Raw genomic sequence first — 16,871 nt, 5'->3', positions numbered from 1 at the left:
ACTAAAAGACTGATAACTGTCCACGCTGTTATAAAATGAAGCCAATAGAGTAAACCAATGGGAACATAACAAATATGTAATTAAATAAACAATGCACCGACGAAACGGCAAGAATACTAAAGCCTTGGTATAAACAAACACATTGTTCGCGTAATGGAAGAAGGCAAGTTTTTTTTTAATTTATCCATGGAAACAACAATATTGTCGACGACCGTCTGGTAAATCAAGAATTTTTCGCGTAAGGGTTTGTGTATAGAATTTCGCTTCAAAGACGCAGGCTCTTCGATAGGGCAATATGTATATGGACGATATTACTTTGGCTGTCCACCAAATTGCCCTTTTTGTGTACATGTCACCTGGTTTCAGTTTACATATGATACGGACACATATTAGAAAAGGATGTTATATACACATTGATCAGACTGTAGTCACACTATAGTGGCCAATCAATACAGTGCCAGATTAGTACATGCTTCCCCACGCTTCTCGGCCTTTTGGCTAAGATCATGTGTAGTATCTGTTCCCTTTCGAGGGGAATGGTGATACACACCCGACGATGATCACACAGTCACAGTCTCGATGCATGGGGACTGGGGTTGAGAGCGGATCAGTCGTTCTGTAGTTTGGTTTTCGTGCCTTTGTAGGTTCTTTCCTGGTGACTTTTCTTAAAAAGTATGCTACCCCACGGGTACTGTAAATCATTTTAATGATTAATTGCAATCTAATAAATTAGACTAAAGAGTTGCATGATTAACTCTTCCGGTTTTTGCATATCGTTATACTAACGTACGGTACGTTGCATTAATTCGATACGCAATGTGCCTTACATTGACCTTGGTATATAACATGCTTGGAAATCATCATTTAACTAGGTCTATATAAAATAATTTGAAGATGATCTCAACGGGGAAGAGATAATCATTATTTAACGACATCTTGATGTTTAATTTCCATTTTGGTTTTATTTTGATAAAATAATATCCACCGACTTACTCAATACCTAATACCCGCTTAATACTCGTGGTTAAGAGCGTGACGTTAACACGTGGCACCAAATGATAGGTTCATGCATAAACATGAACTTGAAATAGTGTATAATTATTGATATTTATATAACAATGTCATTCGAATTAGCGTAGATATAAAAGTCAAACCTCTTTTCCCCACGCAAAGGAGTCAGTTGCGTGGGTACGTTACTATGTATAAAAGAACCAATTTCTATAGATAGGGAGAATGGGGCCGGTAGGGATATTCTATAGTATTATTATTTTTTCCCACTAACCTTGTGGTCGGGAATCCCCCCAATTTCTCACCTCTTACCATGTATATGTGTCGACGGAAGATGAGGAAAAGGGGGAGTGGGTGGAGAGGGGTGAGGGTGGGGAGGGGAGGATAATCATACTATACTCAGAAGTTCATGACTGGATTGTCGTAAGATGGAATGAGCATCAGCTTAGGTCACTGCGTCCTCAATTCCTATCCACGTATATACTCAGAGGGACCACATCAGCGAAACCCAAAAGGCTCACCGATCGGATTATTGATCCATATATACCGGTATATGTTTCAAAACCAAACATAGGAAACTTTAATAGAAAGAAAAGAAATGCAAGTTTTATCATCAATGCCCTTCGTATCCTGGCATCCCTTCAGCCTCCCGCATGTGAAACGCCTCCAACATTAAATAATCGGAACAGGCATGGGTGTGTGTAAGAGTCTGGAAAAGAGTGGATGGATTTTTGTTAAACCTATAAACTTTTACTCTACTGATGGGATCATGATATACAAGTTTTCACTAGATGAAGACTTAATTAACTAATGGGATGGAGGGAGAGGAGAGTGGGAGAAGAGGGAGAAGAGGGAGAAGAGGGAGGGAAACAAGGAAGGAATGGGTTTGAGTGGATGGACGGGAGGTGTTATCAGAGTGCACTCACAATTTTAGATCTTCCTAAACTTTTACTCTATTGATGCGATCATTATATACAATATCAGGGGCGGCGATTTGTTTCAAATATTGGGGGGGGGGGGGGGGGGAGGACATTTGCTTGGGTGCAGGCGAATTACTATCAAAGCGGAGCGTCACCATTGGTTGGCGCGGAGCGTACAAGAAAATTTCTGGTTTTGATAGCCCCCCAGGTCACTGGAAATGGCACTTCTCGGGCTTGAAAATGACCAACCAGATGTACACTTTTGCCTGAGAACCAAGTTGTTCCCAATAGTGTTTTTTTCATTCATAACCTTTTCAAGATTGTCACCAGTCACACATCATGTTCGACCTCATCGCATCTCCTGTGGATCATTGCTTTTGTAGGTAATTCTACGTAACGCCCCACAACACCCGTCAGCCCCAGTTTTCAAGGTTCAAGCCCATATATTTGTTCAGAATTTGAATAATAAATTCACTTCAAAACATACCCATAATAATGTTGCACAAAAAAAAAAAAAAATGGTGAAGAATGTTGGTCAAGGAATTTTCGAAAATTCAGACACAGTAAATTTATTGGTGTACAAATATTAAAACCTCTAATAACGGCTACTATAAAACTTCGATATCATAAAAAAAAACCCCCAAAAATATGCTTGAGGGGGCGGTTTCCACCCTTCGCCCCTCCCCCTTGGCTACGCGCCTGCGGTTAGAAATCTTGTAGGAAACAGGCCAAATGGAAACCCAGTGAACCCATATCGATGTGGATCATATATATATTGTACGTACTTACACTCATACACAAGAGATGTACAGACATGATAATAATCATGAGTGACAACATGCTATACGGTCACAGGTCACAGAAACGACCACGAAGAGTCATTTACCTCATGCAGCATGTGTTGGGTGAAATTTTAGATACCGCCAAATATGATTTGGATAAATAATCTCACGCATTATTGTCTATTTATAGCCACAAAAAAAAATTATGCCACCAAATATTGGGGGGGGGGGGGATATTAGTTACTATTAGATACTACCGTATATCCCCCACCTAAATTATTGGGGGACATGCCCCCCAAGGGAGGGATTTGCCAAGGGAGGGGCGAAGCTTGTAGGCAAACTATCTAAGCGTAGCGCCACCAAAAGTTGGCGCGAAGCCTAAAAGAAAATTTTGGCCGAAAATGCCTCCCAGATCGCTGGAAATGACACTTCCCAGGCCTTGTAAGTTGCATCTAAGCATTTTCTATTTTGAAATTACTAGCGATATCATAAAAAAATATGCTAAAATAGAACTATGCCACCAAATATTGGGGGGGGGGATATTAGATACTATATCCCCCACCTAAAATATTGGGGGGGACATGTCCCCCGTCCCCCCATGATCGCCGCCCATGTACAATATTATATCATATATAAGTTTTCACCAGTCGTAGATTTCATTACCTGGACTCAAAGTTATAGAGAATGGAGCTGAGTCGTTGGCGGTTTTGGTTTTACCACAGGACAACTGACAACTAACAAACCAAAGATATGAGTCATTCAAATCGAAAACTAGAAAGAAAAAAAAATTTGAATTTAAAATATTTGCCAGACGACGCCTTCAGCTGACTACTTTCATAGAAACCAGTAAGTTTCTAAATGTAAACATAATAATAATATCAGATTGCCCTTATGCATGCGAAATCAATACGTAACACTTTGTACCCGAGATCCTTTTTCGGCAATCAAATTGATCAAAGGCCTGCAGTATAGTATCGATGGTTGTTTGGTATAGAAACATACAAAATAAGGAGGCGAGACAGTTTTCTATGGAAGTGTAAAAATAACAGACGTGAATTATACTCTTATATTCATCGAACAAAGTTGATTGTTACTCGTTACATGCTTTGAGCTCCCATGATTTCATTGCGATGCGATTTGCAGCAATTAAAAAATATCGATGTAAATGCTCTTATTTTCTTCAGTACCTTAGTACTTTAGTGTCCTAATTTTCTAAATTTTTCTTGGCTTTGTTTTTCATTCAGCAATTTTGAACTTTTTGAGGAAGAAACTTGTTACGTTTAGTCTGTTCTAGGCTTCCGTAAAAACCGCAGATCCATACCAGTCGCCCACGTACGTTGGAACTGATAACACTTTAACGGAACGTAAGCTCGGGTACCGGTTAGCAGCTTAGCTCAGTGGGGACGGTAGTCGCTTTCTCACCGTGTGGATTCTCGTGCTAATTAACGCTGAGCTAACTTTTTGAACTTTACTGGAAGAAATTTTAACATTTCGAGGTGTTCATTCAGTTGACCGTTGCAGTTGCAGAGGTGCAAACTTAGGAAATACCTTGGAATTTTAATTGGACTACATACAACCTGCTCATCCATAGCACTTGTTAACGTTAGTGAGTTACCACCGTGGTCGACTCACAGAGGGCATTTTTTTTTCTTCACAAACCCTTCAGGCAATGCACTTGCTGTATTAGTGCTAGGCTTCTGTTAACCAAATAAACTGGTCGTAAGGCTTGTTGAAGAGGGTCCATGCAAGTTTGGCCGTAAGGATATTTGTACATTTTACAAGAAGAGTTTAGGAACTTTATTACCAGGCAGGAGTATATCGTACGACCAAATACTTATTCTCGTGGAGTTGACATACCATTCATTTAGAGATCTTTTTTTTCAGTCAACAGACCATGGCACACCATCAGCTCTGGCTGTGTGCCTTGTCTGGTTGTCTGCTCTTAGTATGTCTGCCTCTGGTGGCAAGGTGCCAAGACTTACATTTATTTAAGGTAAGTTCTGACAATGACTAATTCTGTGGGCATTCCCCAACTCTCCAGTGAACTTACTGGAGAGAATTTAATGAATAATAATGACTGAAAGGCCCTTCATATGGATAGGTACTGTAGGCCTAGGCCTAGGATGTTAACTGTTTCATGCAGTGGGTATGGGGCACATGGTTCTTAAAATTTTCAAATGGCTGTGATGATGGCCCATTTAGGCTAGACTAACCTTACCAAGTTGTTGAAATTAAAACTTAAGTAGTCTTGCAAAAGTAGTCTTGCAATATTTTAATCAAATAACCTAAGATTGACATAGGCCTATAGGCCTAACTCAGGCCTGGGTTTCTTACATTCTCCAGAATTATGTAAAGGTAGTTTGTGATGTTCAAAGATGAAATATGACAGTATCTTGCAATGCAGATATGCAAGGCCTACGGTAATTTGTGGAAATGTTGACAATAGTCTTAGAGATTTGAACCAGTTAATCACTAATTCATGCATACATGTAGGCAACTACCAATTTCTAGTGTATGGCTGTACACAGCATGTGTAAATGTTTTTATATCACTTTTAGACAAGAAGAAAAAAAGTTTTGATCAAATGCCACTTCATGCCAGTACATTTGTAACTTTTGAAATGGTGCAGAGAATACAGTTTCTTTACACCTGTTCCTTGGTTCAGGTACCTGTTATATGCTAAAATGTCTTTGTGCTATACCAAAGGCTTAAAAAAGCCTGACTTTTACCTTCCCTTCATGAGCTACAGGTAGTTTGTTAGATGTGTATTCACACCAAGCAATTGAATAAACTTGTTCAACAATGCTGTGCATTTTACTTTTCAAGTGTAAGTCTTAGAGAATCTCCTAAGGAGATTAGCAGTGGCCACAATTCTACTTCAAAATCCTCTTAGCAAATTTAATCTGCACAAATGTTCAACTAGCACCAGTGACTCAGGTGCAGTGACTTGGGAATGGAATGTATTGAATCACCACAAGTGTGTTCACATGGGAATACCCCCCCCCCTCCTAAGAAACAAAAGAAGAAAAAACAAGAAGAAAACAGAAGCTAAACACTGAAGTAAATATATATCTACGTACATCTTGTAGTGATCGATTTTATATTGTGATGTTTGGTTCTGAAACATTCAATCTAGAGGTGACCATTAATACCTGCCATCATTACTGTACTTTGGCATGTTGAACTTTCAAGCATAAAAATGTTGATACGAGATTTGTGCTTGAAAACAAAGGGAGGATAATACCAATTAATAATTTTTGGTGTGTGGTGTTTACAATGTTACAATGCAATCTGTCACATTAGTCATCAAACAACCTACAAAACTGATTTTGGTTATCCAATCAGAAATTTGGTGGTTTGGACTAGCGGACAATCATTAAACAATTGCTCTTGACTTGAAGATGAATGTACAATATACCTTAAAAATGACTAAACAAGAAGACTTAACAGAATTTCTTGTGCAATTCCATCAGTTTTTAACTGTACAAACTATTAAACTGATATTTTAACTCAAATTGTTTTTATTAGCTATATATAGCAATTTAAAATACTTCCTGAACAAGTTAAAAACATGGGGGAAAGTATTACAAATTGTATACCTAGCACATGTATGTCAATTGAGTTAAGTGTACCCCAAAATATTTATGTTAAGTGGGCTCTATGGATGTGACACGGACTTTCAATGTTTTATCACCCTCACAAATTCCTTGTCCTGGAGAGGTTCTCTACTTCTTTGCTACTAATACAACTATGACACACTGTGACAGGTCCACAGTTCAACAATCTAGAGATCTATGTTGGTGATTGGACATGCCCCAACTTAGCAAGCCAGTCTGTGATATTAATGTGCACAATATCCTTCTCCATGAACAGATTTATATCAAGTGGATTGACTTTGCCTTAGAAGGTGATGGCATAAATTGCAGCTTAAGGGATCAGTCCAAGGAGGGGGCTTCTTTGGTTTCTTTAATTTTTACTGTTCAAAGAAGGATAAAACATTTTCTAAGCATCCTGGTGAAATATTGAGGTTAATTTGTAATTGCCATTTTGGAGATAAAATAATAAAAGCTGAAATTATCAGTTTGGGATATCTCCCCCCCCCCCCCCCAACGACTATGCATAACATGCTGTACATTACATATTAATTCAACTCTGATAATATATGAGCAAGGAAAGATGTCTAATAATTGGTAATAATGCAATGGAAGAGATCAATAGTTATCAAAGTAAGTACTGGCTAAAGCCAGGCCTGATGGTTGGGGGTTCAGGGGTCGCAGCCTTGGGGCCCAGGGTCAATGAGAGGTCCCAGAAGCTATGGTGCAAGGGGGGGGGGTTGGGACTGGGAAGAATAAATAATAAGATAAATTCATGAGGAATAATGTATGAATTCTAATGTTTAGAACATAAATGAAAAAGTGGGCCTGTGACATTATTGTACCTGGGGCCCAAACCGGCTCATGTAACTGGTGGCAATACTGAGGGGCATGCAGTCTCAAAGAGGGGGGGTGTTTTGTTAATGCAGTGATGTTATACTGTGTGTTATGTTCATGAACAATTGAAAGTTAACATTTGGGGTATGTTCCTAGGTTTTACACACTGTACCGTGGCTTCAATGAATCAATTGCATTTCTTTCACAAGTTAATTACAGGTTAAAGAAGTTACAAATTTCTTTATTTCCAACCCTATAAGTGAAGATTTTCATTCTTCGGACTTGCCTAATGCATGACCCATTCTGCCTTTCGCAGGGCTCAAACTTAAACATCAATGTCAAAGTTAAACTGCATATACCTGAAAGATGAAAAATCCCTGGAATTATAGGTGACTGGAATTTATTACAGTGATTAGAAAAGTGTTAAAGGTTACAAGTAATAATAATGCTTGCTAATTAAAAGCAATGAAAGTCACAACATTTTCTTCAAAGACGTGATTTTAACTTTTTTCGAACTTCTGCTCTTAAAAGTTCCAAATTTGTCCGAAGTTTAGTCGATCATTCATAAGTTACTGATATTATAAACCTTGCCATCTTTCTTTCCTCCTTCGTATCTTTTCATCATATTTGTAAAATATTTATGCAAACATTGAACCCACACTGCTATGTATTTGACAGGGAGACTATACCTTGTGTAAGTAAGCCACATTTGTAGTACTGTTCATACATTGCTCTTCATAAGGCATGCCCCCCCCCCCTCCACATATCTATCAGCACAGTTATCCACAGTGGGTTTCCGCTGGCCAGGCCAGTTGGTAACCTTGTCTCACATTCCAAGACAGATACCAATAGGCGGCCTCCTATTTGATTTCTACTTCAGCTTCTAAAGTGAAAAAACTGCCAGTCACTTCAGAGCTCTAGTCCATATCAAAGTCATGATCATCGTGAACGGTTTGTACATGCCCAATCTATATTGCTAATCATACCCACTGTAGGAACTTATCAGTTGGAATTTCACTCCATGGACTGCTGTGGATGCATGGAATCCCAAATGAAAATGACGTTGAAGATCTGTTACAACCATAGGCATAGGCATTACAACCATAGGCCAATTTGATTTGGGGGACTGTAACGACTTGACCGAAAAATATAACCAAAATTTTTTGTGCAGACATCTTAATGTACATATCATATAGGCATGCATCGGTTATAACATCGCATGCCAATGACATACAATCATTTGCTGTGTTATTACCATTTATTGGGAAGTCGTTACACTAATAATGATAATAATAATATAAGTTTAACCATTGAAAGGCACATTGCAATTTATTTTTCTTTCAGTAGGTGCCCGAAACATTCTAAGCATATTGACCGAATTTCACAAAAATATTTGTTTGGGGAGGGGGCTGCAGGCCCACCCCCCCTGCCTCCTACCCCTATGGTTACAACTGAAAGACCAGGGATGTCTGGTATTGGATCACTTTAGTAAGAGCCAATATTAAACTCTACATAAAGTGTAGTCAATATTTCAGTGTTGACGTATGCGGTGATATATTTGGCTTGTTCTACTGTTCATGCAACCACACAAACACTGCACTTGTACTTATTACTAGTGAAGAAATGTTTATCGAGTGTTTTCTGAAAGCGGGTTTTCTTTTATTGTTAAAGTGCAGTACAGGTGATTATTTCTAGTGTGTTGTTTGTTGAACACTTCTCTTGATCATGCAACTATTAGGTTTATCACAACTGAACAACTTTAACATTTTGATTGCCCTTTGGAATTGTCTAGACAATGAGATTAAATCCTGAGTATTAAATGACATGTATTAATCCTTTGTATGGCTGTGAATAATCTCCCCCCCCTCCTCATTCTCCCGGCCCACCTGCCTATCCTAGAGGATAGTGTCAAAAAAAGAAAAATTTGCATTGGTAGGATCCTGGTGAGCTTGTTTAAGTTGTTTATAATTGGTATTTGCATTGTAGGTTAGAGGTCATTTTGAGGTCAAATGTCATTGGAGGTCACTTAAACATTTAAACCACGAAGCAGCTCTGTTTGCAATTGAAGGAAATTCTGTTGGCAAAAAATGGGACACTTAAATACAGTATATGGTCAAGGGAAGATATTTCACATTGTAAAGTTGAAAATTCCATCCCGATAACAAATCCATCAGTCCAGAGCCCAGATACAGTTGCTTGACTGGCTAAAGCCTCTATTACTACTTACATGAATCATACACACAGAAGGTGGTCTGTGAAATCATTCATGGCAGAGTCTATATTCTTTGTTGAAAGTTTTACTTTTTTAAAAAGTACAACCTTCTTGTCAATTCAACCTTGAAATGTGATACATAATGCAAGATTTGTAAATTTTTGGAATGTTCTCTGTAAATAGAATTTTGTTGATGAGCTTTTTATATATTTCCCTCTGTATATAAATGCTTAAATATGAAGAAAAATGGGGACATTTTCACAGCTCAGTTGCCATGATGACATCATTGACTTGGCTCATGCCAGATGCATTCACACCTGTTAGCAATTTTAAAATTCAAACCTTCACCATAAAATGATATGAGGATGTGGTTTTGACCTTAAAGATCCATGCATATATTTGTGGCAATATACAGTACTTCAGTTGAAGGAATACACCTTTAAGTTTTGTGCTATCGTGGAAACATAAACAGAACAATAAAAAACAAATATATATAGATATAGATACAGATACAGATACAGATATAGATAGATACAGGAATACACCTTTAAGTTTTGTGCTATCGTGGAATCATAAACAGAACAATAAAAAAATATATATATTTATATATATATATATATATTTAGATATAGATTAGATATAGATGGATAGATATATGTATAGTATGCTTTCAGTCAGTTTGAAAGATATTTCATAATTTTTTAGCATTTTGGCAGCATTTCACAACCAAAAGCAGTTCACCTATAAATTTGACCATTTTGATATAAAAAAGGAGGGCAATACAACTTAGAAAGAAACCTCCACCTGAGGGATTACTTTGTTGTTTGTAATTGTTTAGAATTCCTAGCCAGGTTGTATAAAGATAGATATATCTAAAGGATTAAATTTATCCTAGGGGAGGAGGAGGGGGTGGGTGTGGGTGGGCAGGAGGGAATACCTCTCCCTTTAAGGTTATGGAAGATTACTGTCAGCACCACCTCTAATCATTTTTCTTTGTAAACATTCATCCCATATTAAAATGTTAACCTTTTCATCTGCTCCTTAAACCAGAAAATCTGCAATAGATTAGAAAACCATCAGATGTCAGCAGGACCCTCATGTTACTACTTTTCTCCTAGATAGGCCCAGTAATTGTGGGCAGAGGAATCGAACCATTGAAAGAACCAAAGTTTGACTGAATCCTACAGAACTTTGACCTCTTTCCCTCTTTGGATTTATTTGTTATTAAATAGGCATATAGTCTAGAGTGATAATATACAAAACTTCCCTTAATTTTTTTTTTTTTATGTAGAAAGTTGTATTGTTTTTAATTACATTCCTTTCAATTTCAAATACCTTTGCTCACTACTGGAGCAACAGTTTTGACTTCAAATAACCATGTAAGGTCTGTTTGGACTACACGTAACCTATAAAAATTTTGTACTGTTTAAAAGTCCATTGATGCAGCATCAATTTCGTATGTGGTGTTTATGGCAGGGAGAGTTCGGTGAGGTGTGTGTGGCTGGGTGGGTGGTGGAGGGGATATATTATAGTTTCAAAGGGAGCATGGGGGGATAATGGTAACTTTGGTAGTGAGAAAGATGAAGAAAACAGTTGATAGAGAGTTTATTACCACTGCACGGTCAATAACAAGCGCATAGCCAAGGGGGGGCGGCAAAGGGGGTGACCGCTCTCCCCCCTTGAGCATAGTTAAATTTTTATGATATCGCTAGTAATAGAAAAGGCTTAGATGCAACTTACAAGGCCTGGGAAGTGCCATTTCCAGCAATCTGGAAGGCAGCTTCGGCCAAAATTTGTTGTAAGCTTCGCGCCTACCCATGGTGGGGCTACGCTTAGATAGTTTGCCAGAGGCTTCGCCCCTCCCTTGGCAAATTCCTTGCTATGCACCTGGTCAATAGACTACTTGTTTCTTGAATGAGCAAACGATTAGAGAAAGTGGAAGGGAAGGTAAAGGATGATTGGTGAATAGTCTGGTGTGGAAATTTCTCCACTGTTTCTCATCTCATACTTCAACTATCTAAATACTAACTAGATGTAATCTACATGGTTCATATGTATTGTTTTATCCTAAAATCAGCTGAACACTTAACATATTAAAGGATAATCCAGTGGAACCAATTTCATAACCAATCAATAAAGTAGTAAACACAAATTTCTTAACAAATCAAGTCCTAAATTCCTATGTTTTTTTTTTATCCTGAAACAATATGGAAGCCACATGCAGTATCTGTCTTAATTTTTATTTCCGTTTTTTTGAATGCTAAATTCCTACATCTTCTTCTCATTTAATATCAAATCCAAACCATCTTCCATCAGGTAGAGTTTTTTTTCCTTTCTGTATCCAGTTATAGATTAACACATTGAAGTAATTTTTTCCTTAAGTTATAATCTGTAGAAGTTTTTTCATGAGTGATGATAAAGGTTTTCTATTAATACCAGTACACATCACAGTGTTGTGTCTTGACCACAAGTTTTACTGTAAGGAGGCTTGTAAGAAGCATTGTGGAAGTTACCATGTAACAAGAGATCATTCAGACAAGACTGTAGTGGCACACCTACAGTAGCATATATATATATACCTCATGCAATTTCCACGATGTAGCTAATTTTGAGCTACGTAGACACCCACGATTTCTGTCAGACTATTTTGAGACAGCATAAAATGCTTCGATTGGCTGTACATGTAGTGTGTAACTGGCAGTAAACTGGATAATTGGTTTTCATATGATAATTCTGTACAGCCAGAGAGTCTATAGATGTAGAGGAACATTGGATGCAATTTATTTTCCAAGACAGGTGCGTAAGAAACACCGATGCGCCTTCCAGCCGAGCCGGTTAGACCGGTCATGCTGATGGTGGCAGATACCCGATATCCAGCCTGTCATAAGAAATATGTTAAGTTGACCTGCTCGGTTTTATTGTCTACCCGGTGGGTTGTCAAAGATTGGTCTCAGAACTGCCGCAGACATGAAACAGTTGTAATTGTTTACTAGTGTATGGGAACCCATAACACCCTTGTGTGGCTCTGCTAGTGGGGACAAGGACAGCTCAGTAGATTGTAGAGAGTTTTTTTCCCCCCAAGTTCTTACATGTCAGACAATGTGTGATGTCATACAGTATGTATGATTGACTGATTTAGCTCTCGGTGAGTTCAGTTTCACCCCTAAGTCACTCACGTCCATGCGCACTGTAGAAGTTAGTAGTACTGTGTATTATTTTCATATCAGTCTTGTGTACATCTGTGATAATAAATCAAGTAAAATCTCTGAAGCTGGAGACAAAGTTTTGACCTCTAAACGATACCGAGACAAGGAGGTAGTCATCGCTGAAAAGGCTGATAACGATCGATAAAATTAATTTTGTTAACAATTGATTACTGTATACCAGGTCCAGTTCTGTTGGGAATACCTTTGATGATACGTTATCATCTACTACAACATTTACGGATGTGTATGCTACATTGTAACTGGCAATACTGTGTTTGTAGCAAACGCTGAACAGCTTACCTGTCTCATCGTAACTATTGCTCTTTTGTATCCACCAAGCCTACAAAGTTACAAAATCATCAGTATAGTAGTTGCTAGCACTGCATGTCTTCTGGTCCACTTCGTGGTCAATATTCACAGCCTCCCTACAAACCTACCGTGAGATTCAGTTCTATCTAGCCTGTAATTCGTGACAGACCTCCAACTGATGCCTTGGTGACGAAATGTTAAAATGTAAACAAAAAAGTATAAAAAGTCAAACCGGAATTATTTGATTATAATTACTGGTTACGAAAAGCCCCTTTATGCATATAATCATGACCCTCTAAAGAATCTTTGCAGGCTAGTAAATTATCCAACAAATATGATCAAGTATGTTTTCGCCAAAATTTGTGGCTCATACGCCCGAGATGAGCGAATGTAAAATTCAATAAAAAAACAACCCTGTTTGTGAAACGAATTATTAATCGGACACATTTGGCTGGCAAACATTATGACCTCAATACTTCATATTTAAAGGATTGGTTCAGGTGTCTGACATGTCTTTCTTGTATGAAAGAGCTTAAAAAGACAAACAGAATAGTGAAGAAACTACCATGATAGCATTCTCTGTTAAGGAGATACCACACTTTGAAGATTTCAAAATTTCTTTGCAAATGACTGGTGTAGAAAGACTAACTGTGAGGGTGTGATATCACATCCTCACTTCCTTAACATGTGTCCATATATTTCATTAAAAAATAATTGCATTTTTTTTCACAAATCTAAAAAAATATAATCAACATTCTTCAGATGTTAAATCTCAAATACTTCCCTTGACACATATGAGATCTCCTGATGTAAAAAGTCATAAAATCTTACAAAATATTTTAATAAAATAACAAAAACTTTTCAGGACTGTGAGGATATGACGTCACAGCTAGTCTGATTTCAGCAGTTTCTACACAATCAGATAGAACTTTAAACTTGAATATCTCCTAAACGGAAAAAGATATTTGAATAATTTCTTCACTATAGGGTTTCTTTTACTGTCCTCTTTCATATAAGATAAACATTTGTGACACCTGAACTAGTCCATTAAAGACAGTGCAACCAACATAGTGGACCATTTATCTCTGCAATCCATGTTGAAGGCAAGCAATTAATGACTTTAGGATTGTATTTTTTAATGCGTCCTTTCGAATGGCTCCCTCTATCCTGTGAGAACGTCGACAAAGACACCCAGACGTTAAATAATGGTGAAGTACATAGTCCAGCATATAACCTCTAACGCACAGTCAGATATGGAAGGAGAGGTCAAAACGTTCTGCCTATGCATGCATCCGAGTAATGTTTTCATCTCAACCAAAACAGTGTTAGAAACGAACGGACTCCGTATTTTGATTTGTCTTTTTTCATTCGCTGAATCTCTGTACATAGAGTTTGGGATTGGTTAATTTGGGTTGTAAATGGAATATGCATAATGGAACTTTAATGTTCAGATGTACAGTAGTCTTGACAACATAAATCAACATAGATCAATTGCAGTCATATTCTTAAAATGTAGTAGGTTTGGTATAACGCATGGAAATATATAGACCAAACTCTAAGCGCTACGTTATAGCTACAGCCATAGTGTCATCACAATTTGATCGCAGTTGGTCGAACAAGACAAAGTTGAGCCCATTGGTCCACATCATTTGATAAACTGTAAAGCTTGGAAATAAAATAACCAGCAAAAGTACTATTTTTATGATGTTTCATCATTCATGCATCCCTAACAACCGGTCACCTTGTGGTTTGGTTACATTTATCGTTATAAAACCAGGTTTTTTGCCTAAAACTTAGCTGGTAGCCTGGTACCACTAAATGGTGTAGGTCGACGTAATCCGCATCCTTCCCTCTGTTTCTGAATACAAAGTCCTCCTGGCATGTTGACTTATTTCCATTTCTGGACCGCTGGATCTTTCAGAGCTTGGAGTCAGTCTGTAAATAGCTCCTTGCTCCGAGGCAACTCGACATCAATTGGTGTAGACTAGAATTGCCTTACCCAGGGACAAAGTTATTTCACAATGGCCATTGTTTAGCAGACTGCATGCTTCATTTATTTTTTATAGGGCCGATGGGACCTTTGTACAGTTGGGATATGTAATCTAAAGATAACTGGCTGAAGCCCTCCCTGTAGGAAAGGAAACCAGATGTATTTTGGACTTTCGCTACTGTAATGTTATAATTGTACACAATGGTCATGAATCTCAAATGAGAAACAGTTTGGGAGTAGTTTTTGCCAAAGTTAGCCTATTGTGCATCCACAAGGCACCCCCAAGTCACTTTTTTCTGTGAATTGATGACTGTAGTACTACTACTAGCAGTTTAGTGGATCAATATCTAATACACTATTAACTTAAATCTGCCTCTTTTAATATCAGATCAAATTCAGAGTGACATTAACTCTCTCAAATATTTTGTAATTTGCTACAAGCCTTTATTAAAAAAAGTCATAAGTATTGCTTCTCAAATATGCTAGAATAATTACTTACTAGAATAATAATTACTTACTAGAACAATCATTGCTTGCTAGAATAATTACTTGCCAGAATAATTTCTTGTAAATAATCAATTAAGTATTGCTTCTCAAATATGCTATGTCAGATAATGGTCACTCATGCTTCAATTCCAATTTCACTGCCACTCCACACAAGGTTTACCTAAATTAAATTTTACATTTAATTAATTAATTAATTAATTTATTCCAACAATTTTAATTGCCTGTGAATATTAATTTGGAGGATCAGAACCTCCTGGAATATAGTTTAAAAAAAATTCTAGCAATTTTTAGGTTGCTTTAATTAGGGGTCAATAGTGATGACCTTAAATGCATCAAGTTAAAGAAATTCATTATGGTTTTCTGAATGCTACTGTAATATTGTATTCCAAAAGGCTAATATTCATAAATTATGTGAACTATATGTATGGGTCTGATATGATTAACATATATTTGTTTCTGTACAGTGCAGTGTATACACTACACCACACAGGGCTACGCATGTTAGGTATCGTTACTAGAGCATGTCCAAGTTTCTCTAGAAAATCACAGTTTGGGGTTCTTTATAAATCTAAAATTTTAAGTAGCATGATCATGATAATGTATTCAATTAGGTAAAATCAGTAGAACTCCATGGCATATTGTCACAAATCTTTAAAAAGCCTTTCAAATTCCCTCCGTATATTGAAGATTCTGCCTGAAAAGCTGTTTCATACTCAAGCCATTTTGATTCATGTTGACATTTTATCCTGAGTGTGTAGTTCCACTTATTCTACTACATAATGCACTGTATAACTCTATGGCTACATTACCATGTATGTATCATGGATAAGAAAGATAGCTCCCTGTGGGGTCACCATTCCTGGCAATGGTGTCTGACTAGAAAAGGGCATTGACACCACTAAAGACTTCCAGTTTTAAAGGTGGTCCTCTCACGGAGCTTGGTTTTATGGATTTTTCAGGTTGGTTTTTTTTTTGTATGGAGAGTTGTTATTGATTTTAACCTTTAACCTTGTCACTTTCTGGAACTTCCTCACAGGATTAGCTCTTGTCTGAGACCACAGGATTGCCATTATGTGGTGACTTAATAATAAACGGAGATAATGATTGTATCTGACTGTAACTGTCTTCCAATATCCAAATGAAAGTACAAGAACAACAGTGAAGCGATTCCGAAATGGGCCCTGGTTAATACGGCAGTAGTTATGCAAGATACCCCTGGCTCCTGAGTGGTACTGGAGCAATGGTTAACAAACTAATTTGTGGACTAGGTAGATGGGAGAGTACAGTGGTTGAGAGTAGACAGGTATTCGAAGCTTGTAAATATTCAAACCAGTCAGTTTTGGCAGAGCAATTAATTGTTCAACACTGTCAAAGTCTTCAGCGGATTTTACGCAGAACCCATAAATGGTGGTACCGTGAAATAAAGAATTTTTCAAAGGGGCTCCCCCACTCCTTACTCCACACAAGGGCACACTTCATGAAAAGTGCCCAATTCTCTTTCTCCCGA

General features: G+C 37.6%; 1 protein-coding gene and 1 pseudogene across 4 annotated transcripts in view; both read left to right on the top strand.

Moving 5' to 3' along the window:
* The first annotated feature begins 478 nt into the window (after positions 1-478).
* On the top strand, positions 479-555 carry LOC139976579 (U2 spliceosomal RNA; annotated as a pseudogene).
* Positions 556-4,043: 3,488 nt separating this feature from the next.
* LOC139975614 (basement membrane-specific heparan sulfate proteoglycan core protein-like) overlaps positions 4,044-16,871 on the top strand; it is a 181,990-nt gene continuing 169,162 nt past the window's right edge. For all 4 annotated transcript variants that reach the window (XM_071983660.1, XM_071983658.1, XM_071983657.1 and 1 more), the window contains exon 1: positions 4,044-4,703. In XM_071983660.1, the coding sequence (XP_071839761.1) occupies positions 4,605-4,703 (99 nt within the window). In that variant the 5' untranslated portion in view covers positions 4,044-4,604. The remainder of the gene's footprint in view (positions 4,704-16,871) is intronic.

The sequence above is a fragment of the Apostichopus japonicus genome, chromosome 11, assembly GCF_037975245.1.
Source record: "Apostichopus japonicus isolate 1M-3 chromosome 11, ASM3797524v1, whole genome shotgun sequence".
Classification (NCBI taxonomy): Eukaryota; Metazoa; Echinodermata; class Holothuroidea; order Aspidochirotida; family Stichopodidae; genus Apostichopus; species Apostichopus japonicus.
The sequence above is the reverse complement of the archived record's forward strand: the minus strand, read 5'-3'. Positions and strand labels throughout refer to the sequence as shown.